Below are 9,674 nucleotides of genomic sequence, written 5' to 3'. Positions count from 1 at the left end.
CCTTGGTCTCTTGCCTTCGTGTGCTTTTGAACAGAGCTTACAGAAAATGGTTTTAAAGTAGCAGGCAAGCATCAAATGTCTATGTGCATCTGTCTCATGTACCGCTACAAAGTTCAACAGATGTGCTCAGGAGACACAGGATCACATCTGGCCCAATTCACATTCTTTTGTGACACTGAGGAGTTTTGGGGACCCAGTCTAGTTTCCCTGGGTCTCTGAGAGCCTCTTCTGATCTGTTTGCTCCTTTTTCACAACATATAGGTCCAGGTCCTAGACACAGTCAGTACCAGAGTGGGAATCACCAACACTTTCATCTCAGACATAAGGTCAGGATAGAATATGTAACCGTGGCCTGTGTTTTTCAGGGCCTGTGTCATCAGTGCTGTAACCAAGTGATAAACAGACGCTTCACTTGCCTAACACCCTGAGTATCCTCTCTCGGAGGTGTTTGCTTTTCACACTGTACACAATCGGATTCATCAGGGATGGGACCAGCAGGTAGACGTAGCCCAGGAGAACCTGAAGCAAGAGAGAAGAGTTGTTCCCGAATCTGTGGATCACAGACAAGCCAATCTCGGGTACGTAGAAGAGCAGGACGGCGCAGAGGTGGGAGATGCAGGTGTTCAGGGCCCTGAGGCTCTCTGTACGGGATGCGATGCTCAGCACAGTTTTGAAGATCATCACATAGGAGAGGAAGATGAACACGGAGTCCAACCCCACTGTTAAGAGTTTAATAGACAAGCCATAGATACTGTTCACTGAGATGTCTGAGCATGCCATCTTCATGACCTCCTGGTGCAAGCAGTAGGAATGGGAGAGGACATTAGCTCGACAGTATTGGAATCGTTTCAGGAGAAAGGGGAGGGGCAATATTAGGGACACAGATCTTAGCACAAACACTAGTCCCATCTTGACTATTCTTGGCAGAGTTAAGATGGAAGCGTATCTCAGTGGGTAGCAGATTGCAACAAAGCGGTCAAAGGCCATCAGCAAGAGCACGGAGGATTCAATGTATGAAAGCGAGTGGATAAAGAACAGCTGGGCAAAACAGGCATTGAGGCTGATCTCCCTAGAGTTAAACAAATATCTACCCAGAGTTGTCGGTATGGTGGCTATCGATAAGCCAAGGTCTGTGAGAGACAACATGGAAAGGAAAATGTACATGGGCTCGTGGAGGCTTGGGTCTGTTTTTATAACAAACAGAATGACTGAATTTCCTACTATAGAAATAACATATATTAAGCAGAAGAGGATAGAGATCCAGAGATGGAAATATTCAGGCCCAGGTATCCCGGTAAAAAAGAACACTGCAGAGTTGATTTTGGTGTCATTGGCAGCTGACATAATGTACTGGAAAGATCCAAGAAGATTTGAGTGTTCCTTCCTGAAAGGAAAAAGAACAGGGGAGTAAATGATATATTGCGTGACATCTTTCTGCTCTCAGTACAAGTTCAGAGACTCCCAAGAACTTAGGGAAGATAGGCAAAAACATAGTCCTGTATTTATACCACCAATAGGAAATTAGGCAGTGCCAGACTGGACCAGACTTCTTGTCCATCTAACCCAGTTTCCAGACCAATTCCAGATTCTTCGGAAGAAGGTGGAATGAGCCCTGCAATAGGCAGCTGTATTATAACCTACTCCCAGGGAAAGTTTCTTCCCGAGACCCATTTTTGGTCATAATTCGTGGTGTAATTCAGGAAGGTTTAGAGAATTTCTAAAACTTGTTTTTAGAATCATCCTCACTACTATAATTGGATTTTCTGGTCACCCATGCAAACCACCAGTCTGTTTTTGAAACCTGCTCAGCTCTATGCCCCATTGATATCTTGTGGATTGGAGTTCCATAGCCTAGATGAGCACTATGTGATTTTCCAATTGTAACCTTTTCTCAGACAACTTTTCTGGCCCTCCACTTCTGAATGATTCCATGTGGTCTCTCATGACCTTCCCATCAATAAACCAGGGAAATACAACTTAGATGGGGCTACAATAAGGTGGGTACATAACTGGCCAGGTAACTGTCCTCAGAGAGTAGTTATTCATGTTTCAAAGTCATGTTAGAAGGGCATAACAAGTGGGGTTTCGCAGGGGTCTGTTTTGGGACCGTTTCTGTTCAATATCTTCATCAACAATTTAGATATTGGCATAGAGAGTACACTTATTAAGTTTGCAGATGATACCAAGCTAGGAGGGGATGCAAGTGCTTTGGAGAATAGGGTCATAATTCAAAATGATCTGGACAAATTGGAGACATGGTCTGAGGTAAACAGGATGAAGTTTAATAAGGACAAATGCAAAATACTCCACTTAGGAAGGAACAATCAGTTTTACATGTACAGAGTGGGAAGTGACTGTCGAGAAAGGAGTACTGCTGAAAGGGACTGAGGGTTCAAAGTGGACCACAAGCTAAATATGAGTCACCAGGGTGAAACTGTAGCAAAAAAAGCAAACATGATTCTGGGATGCATTAACAGGAGAGTTCTGAGCAAGACATGAGAAGTCATTCTCCTGTCCTACTTTGCACTGATTAGGCCTCAGTTGGAGTATTGTATCCATTTCTGGGCACCACATTTCAAGAAAGATGTGGAGAAATTGGAGAAGGTCCCCAGAAGAGCAACAAAAATGATTAGAAAACATGAGCTAGGAGGGAAGACTGAAATAATTGGGTTTAGTTTAGAAAAGAGAAGATAGAGAGGGGACATGACAGCAGTTTTCAAGTATCTAAAAGGGTGTCATAAGGAGGAAGGAAAAAAAGTTATTCTCCTTGGTCTCTGATGATAAAACAAGAAGTAATGGGCTTAAAATGCAGCAAGGGAGGATGAAGTTGGACATTACAAAAACTTTCTAACTGTCAGGATTCTTAAACACTGGAATAAATTGCCTAGGGAGGTTGTGGAATCTCCATCACTGGAGATATTTGAGAGCAGGGTAGATAGACATCTATCAGAGATGATCTAGATGGTGCTTAGTCCTGCGGTGAGGGTAGGGGAGTGGACTTGATGACCTCTAGAGTTCCCTTCCATGTTCTATGATTCTATGACAACAGCAGTGGTTATTCAGGCACGATGAGGTTTTGCAGGAAGTGAATTTCAAAGTCAAATAAATGAGCATTCATAAAAATAGAAATTCATTTCCCACAGAAAAGTAGTCTATTGCGCTCTCCCCTCCCCCCTTCTTGTGTAACCCCAGCACATGTTAAACAGGAAGGATGAAGGTTTGGAACCTCATTTCCCACCTGACAGTAGCCTATTGCTCCCTCTCTCCCTCCCTCACCTCTTACACATAAAGTTCATAACACCTAGGAGCTGCACTGTGACAGACATGGGTGTCTTAATGAACGTGACTGTTGAACCCAGTTGGTGGGATGTTTGCCGTAGAGCTGAGATGTGTTAACTGTTGGGATGTTGCTGTTATGGCTGTAGTGGGTGAAACCAGTCTGGCTCTTCTTCGTTTCATAGCGGGCTGCTGGAAAACAAGCCGGAAGGGAAGCAGCAGCTCAAGGAAAGCCACCGCTTAGTCAGGACCTCAGGGAAGCGGAGGGACCACATTATAGCTACAAGCTGGGAAGAGATGAGAAAGTCTACATGCTGACAGGCACGGACACGGCTGGGGAAGTCAGAAGCACCTTGGGCTGCCTGAGTCCCTTGTCAGACTGGGAGGACTTTCAGGGAAATGGACAGGCTGGAGTTTGAAAACCCTCTTATTCCCCCATGTTACACTTTCTTCCTGCTGGTCAGATTAAACAGAGTTTTGGCTGAAGAAGGCTGCTGGTTACTCGTCTCACCAATACTGACAGCCTCCCAAAGGGAACAACCACAGGGGCTGTATTCACCCAAACCTTGCTGGACAGGTACAGTTGACCCCCAGTGTGCGGTGCCCAGAGCCTAGTCATAGGATGGGAATGTTATGGGAATCTAGCCCATGAGAAGTCAAAGTAGGAGGCCTGACATCTGGCACTCAAAGGCTGTGTCTAGACTGCATCCCTTTTCCGTAAAAGGGATGCAAATTAGACACATCGCAATTGCAAATGAAGCGGGGATTTGCATAAACATGGCTGCTTCTTTTTTCCGGCTCGGAGCTTTGCCGGAAAAAAGCGCCAGTCTAGACGGGGATCTTTCGGAAAATAAAGCCTTTTCCGAAAGATCCCTTATCCCTCATTTTAAAGCTCCGAGCCGGAAAAAAGCGGCAGCCATGTTTATGCAAATGAAGAGGGGTGGGGGGGGATTTACATCCCCACTTCATTTGCAATTGCGATGTGTCTAATAGGCATCCCTTTTACGGAAAAGGGATGCAGTCTAGAGACAGCCAAAGAGTAGAGAGGGGCAGAGATACTGGTAACCCTTCAACAATGAAAGGTAGCTGAGGCAGAAGAGCTGGGGCCCTCAGCAAGACAGGAAACAGAAATACGCCCTGTGGAGACTGTTACCACAGAGCAACGCAGCTCTGAGTTCCTCCTGCCTTCACAATCACGCCAAAAAATAAAACCTTTGAAAATGCATGGGGTAATTAAACTTCCCAATTCTGAGGCGAATTGGGAAGTAGTTACTCATATTTTGCGGGGTCTCAGCCCCTGGTAGGATGAAGCCCATGGCATCTCTAGAAATAGGACTGGGTGAGAAATCCTGATTCAGGGCATTGGGGTTTTAGCACTCCGAGCTTGCTTTGAATGTCAGAATTCTCTGAACATCAGAACAAAAGAATGGACATACTCTGTCAGACCAAAGGTCCATCTACCCCACTATTCTGTCTTCCAACAGTGGCCAATGCCAGATACCCTAGAGAGAGTGAACAGAACAAGGGATCAAGTGATCCTTCTCCTGTTGTCCATTTCCAGCTTCTGACAGAGGCGAGGGATACCATTCCTACCCATCCTGGCTAACAAGTATTGATGGACCTAACCTCCATGAATTGATCGAGTTCTTTTTTGAACCCTGTTAAAGACCTGGTCTTTACAACATCCTCTGGCAAGGAGTTCCACAGGTTGACCATGCGGTTCATGAAGAAAAAAAACCCCTTTGTTTGTTTTAAACCATCTGCCCATTAATTTCATTTGGTAACCCCTAGTTCTTATGTTATGGGAACAAGTAAATACTTCATGGAGGTTAGGTCCATAAAAGGCTATTAGCCAGGGGATAAAATGGTGTACTTGGCTTCTATCTGTCAGAGGCTGGAAAGGGATGGCAGGAGACAAATCGCTTGATCATTGTCTTCGGTCCACTTCTCTGGGGCACCTGGTGCTGGCCACTGTCGGCAGACAGGATACTGGGCTAGATGGACCTTTGGTCTGACCCAGTACGGCCGTTCTTATGTTCTTATGTACCCATCATGATTTTATAAACCTCTATCATATTCCCCTTTAGTCTTCTCTTTTCTAAGCTGAAAAGTCCCAGTCTTTTTAATCTTTCTTCATATGGCACCCCTTCCAAACCTCTAATCATTTTTGTTACCTTTTTCTGAAGCTTTTCCAATGCCTTTTTTGAGATGAGGCAACCACATCCGTACATAGTATTCAAGATGTGGGAGTACCATTTATTTATACAGACGCAATAAGATATTCTCTGTCTTATTCTCTATCCCTTTCTTAAATAATTCCTCATATTCTTTTTGATTTTTTGACTATTGCTGCACACTGAGTGGATGTTCTCAGAGAAATATCCACAATGACGCCAAGATCTCTCTCTTTTTCGAGTGATTATATCTGAATTAGTCCCCATCATTTTTTATGTAGAGTTGGGATTATTTTTCCATTGTGTTTTTGGAAAAGCACAGTCCACTTTTTTTCTTAGCTATCTTGAGCAGTTTGGTATCATCTGCACATTTTTCCACCTCACAGTTTATCCTTTTTTCCAGACCATTTATAAATATGTTGAATAGGATAGGTCCCAGTACAGACCCTTGGAGGACACCACTAGTTACCTCTCTCCTTTCTGAAAGCTGACCATTTATTCCTACCCTTTGTTTCCTGTCTTTTAACCAGCTATCAATCCATGACAGGAACTTCCCTTTCATCCCATGACAGCTTCCTTTATTTAAGAGCCTTTGGTGAGGGACCTCATTCAAAGGCTTTCTGTGGGGCCGGCCCTACCATGAGGCGAACTGAGGCAGCCACCTCAGGTGCCAGACAGTGTGTGGAGGATGAGGGGGCGCCAGTAGGACCCAGTGTGTAGAAAATTGTGTCTACTGCTGGTGCATATGTATTCTCTCTGCTCTAGAAGCACAGAGATGGTGGACTGCTGTGCTGGAGGAAGGAGGGCACAAGAGACCTCGAACAGCTCCCCAAGGAGCATGGACAGATGTAGGGGTGGTGTTCCAAAGCTACCTAGTGCTGCCTGCCCTCTAGCCCCATCACTGAGTCATCCCAACACTGAGTCACGCCCAGCTAAGTCCTCTGCCGCTGCACAGAACAGCTGCCAATGCAAACAGCCTGCAGCCTTCGCCCTGCACTTGGCATCTTACAGACAGTGACACCTGCCAACGTACCCAGTTCCTGCTAGAAGGGAGCCGCTGGCACCAGAGGTCTTCACCCTGAAGCACAAGGAGTCGTCGGAGAGGTTGCACGGGCAGCAGGCAGTGAGTGTTCAGACAGGGAGGCAACTGCCTTTATGCAGCATGTTTGTACCTTCCCTTGGGGCCACTTGGCCATCAGGGAACCTCAGCTGCTTGGCTTCCTGTGCGCCAGCTTTAACCTCATCACAGTCAATGGCAAACAGCAGGAGGCCAAATATAAGCCGATTGGGGGTGTTGTTAAACAACTGGCCTGCAGCAGGCTTTATTCATGGAATCTGGGCTTGTCAGCACGGTTTGTCTGACTTGTTTTAATGATTTTTGTGTGTGTTGAGATGTACTGGATATTTTTGAACGTATCGAGGCATGTCTCCGAATACAACCAAAATCTGTACTTTTCCTGTATTTAGCGGTGTTGTCGCCTGTACATTCTGTTTTCCAGTCCACCTGGTTTTCTGGCCTTCCAGCATGGGAGGTGGCTTTTGTTGGTTTTACAGTTTGAGTAGCAAACCCAGTGGGGATTAGATTAACATAATCTTTCCTCTGTACAGTAATGGCTTGTTTGATACATAGATAGGGGGAATTATTATATTTTTAGTTGCTATATTGCTTCAGTGCCAATTAATTTTTTTTCTGTGATGACATGCTTCTCCTGAATGCCATGTGGAGAAGTTGTGCTTTTACCTTACCCGTGTACTTGGGGTTTTTTATATCTATTTTATATTTGTACACCTCCTGTAACTGGATACGAACCGATGAGCACTTAGAATCAGAGCAAAAGCAAAAGAGCGAGTGTGGTTCCTGTTTACAATAAAATGTGCAAACCACCCAGGATTGTGTTCCTGGGCCAAGATATAAAACTTACCTTTCCCCTCAGACTGCTTTCTCCCGGCCGGACCATCTAAGATAAGGATCTGTTATGCCAGTGTTTGCCAGTTAGACCCTTTCAGACTCAATGGCTTGTCAACGCCTGTCCGGTCACTGAGCAGATATTCCTGGTGTCCTTCTGACTCCCCAACATTCTTCTCAGAAATCCACGACCTGTCCCAGTCACCCCCAAGCCTCGGTGACCCATGGTAGCACTCGGGAAATGTAGCACGCCCCCCGCACACCGTACTCCTGCCAAGAGTCTAATTGCTAAAGGGGATTGCCCTTGTTTCCCTCCCAGTTCTCTGTTCCTGAGTGGCACTCCCTACACCCCCAACCAGTGCAGGCACCAGTCACCTATGCCCCCAAGCATTTCCACATTTGCCATGGACACAAAGGTGCTGGATACACGGGGCTCCCCAGAAGGTAGCCGCCATGGGAGTCTATGGTAAGAATCATAGAATGCTAGAACACTAGAAATGGAAGGGCCCTCGAGAGGTCATCGAGTCCAGTCCCCTGCCTTCCTAGCAGGACCAAGCACTGTCTAGATCATCCCTGATAGGTGCCTATCTAACCTGCTCTTAAATATCTCCAGTGATGGAGATTCCACAACCTCCCTGGGCAATTTATTCCAGTGTTTAACCACCCTGGCAGTTAAGATTTTTTTCCTAATGTCCAACCTAAATCTCCCTTGCTGCAGTTTAAGCCCATTGCTTCTTGTTCTAGCATCAGAGGCCAAGGAGAAAAATCCCCCCCCCCCCTTCGCTGACACCCTTTTAGATACTTGAAAACCACTATCATGTCCCCTCTCAGTCTTCTCTTTTCTAAACCAAACAAGCCCAGTTTGTTCAGCCTGGCTTCATAGCCCATGTTCTTTAGACCTTTAATCATTCATGTTGCTCTTCTCTGGATCTGCTCCAATTTCTCCATATCTTTCTTGAACTGGACACAAGACTCGGACTGAGGCCTAATCCGTGCACAGTAGAGTGGAAGAAATCTTTTTAGACAAAGTGTCAGAAGTGCTGCTCTGTGGAACCTGGCATAGGCCTGATTTTAGGGTCTCAAAGCGGCCGAGCACTTTGAATGGATGTTTATCATCCTGCCACCACTATGAGGCGGGGCTGGGCTGTTATCCGCCCGTCCTCAGAGGCAGCCAGTGGTTTGTCCATGGTCACACACAGTGATGGAGTGAAACCCAAGGCTTTGAGTCACAGAGCCGTGCCCAGACCTCAGGACCAGCCCTGAACCCTCTGAGCGCTGACAGATGCAGATGCCTTCTCTGCTGCACCGCAGAGCGTGGAGATGACCAGGAGCCAGACATGGAGGCTTCATTTGATGGCCAGGTCTCCCTTGCCTCAGCTGAGTTTAGAGCAGCCTGGGGTGTGGGCATACCTCCACCCTGAGGTAACGGCTTCCAGGAGCACAGCTCACGCTGGCCAAGCCCCTGCAGTAGGGTGCCCCCTCAGAACTCGAGGTAGCCCTGCAGGTGTCCTGCCCTGCCCTCTAGGAAACTTTCTATAACTCACTCTCAGCCTGGAATACGTAAAACAAGACCCCTTTGTGGGGGTCTATGAATTCAGTCCTCTCCAAACACAGACTGTGCCACCCTCCAGCCCCATCAAAGCTTCTTCAGGAGCCCCCACCCCACTGCTTGCTGAGGTTAACAGTGGCTTAGGCCTGCCACACCCTGGGCCTCATCTCTTCCTCAGAGACCCTGCCCCCTGTGCCTCCACTTCCCCTGAGGCTCCATTCCCTTGCCAGGCCAGAGATGGGCTGTGGTGAGTGCAATCCAGGAGTCAGGCTGCTGAGGGGAGACCCGGACTCTGCCAGTTCCCTGGATGTGTGTCCTGGACAGCAGCTGAGGGGTTTTCTTGGGCTCCCCAACCACCTGCCCCACCTAGGGCTCCTTACCATGCCTCTGCCTTCCGGGGCAGCTCTTACTCCAGCCCAGCTATGGCGTCAAGGAGGAGTTTCAGGTACAAAGGAGGAGCAGGGGGTGGAAATTGAGAGAAGAGATAGGGCAGAGAGAGAGGCCTCCATGGACGAGGAGGAGTAGGGGCTTGGGTCTTTGGAAGGAAGAGGAGCAGGTGCAGAGTGAATATGGGGACAGGGATCTTGCATGTGTTCCACTTTTTCCTTTTAACTGGGGGTCATCTGGCATTGAGTGGGTTGGGCTGGCCCAGGAGCTGGCCATGCCTCTGTAGGGGGCTGAGGCTCATTTCTACCCCCCTTTGGAAGCAGCTGGGGCAGCACAGATGTGCCAGGGATGGAATCTGGGCTTGGGTCTCTTGCCAGGACTC

The 9,674-nt window shown here is 47.3% G+C and overlaps 1 protein-coding gene across 1 annotated transcript; it reads right to left on the bottom strand.

Annotated features, from left to right (window-relative positions):
- Positions 1–408: 408 nt before the first annotated feature.
- Positions 409–1,344, bottom strand: LOC102444647 (olfactory receptor 51G2-like). Its single transcript, XM_006113140.3, has one exon. The coding sequence runs from the start codon at positions 1,342–1,344 to the stop codon at positions 409–411; it is 936 nt and encodes a 311-aa protein (XP_006113202.3).
- Positions 1,345–9,674: the final 8,330 nt, after the last annotated feature.

Source organism: Pelodiscus sinensis, chromosome 1 (assembly GCF_052426305.1).
Source record: "Pelodiscus sinensis isolate ZL-2025 chromosome 1, ASM5242630v1, whole genome shotgun sequence".
Classification (NCBI taxonomy): Eukaryota; Metazoa; Chordata; order Testudines; family Trionychidae; genus Pelodiscus; species Pelodiscus sinensis.
The sequence above is the reverse complement of the archived record's forward strand: the minus strand, read 5'-3'. Positions and strand labels throughout refer to the sequence as shown.

Bases quoted from the DNA above. Each gene is read 5' to 3' on its own strand.
- LOC102444647 (XM_006113140.3), bottom strand. From the start codon at position 1,344: ATGTCAGCTGCCAATGACACCAAAATCAACTCTGCAGTGTTCTTTTTT.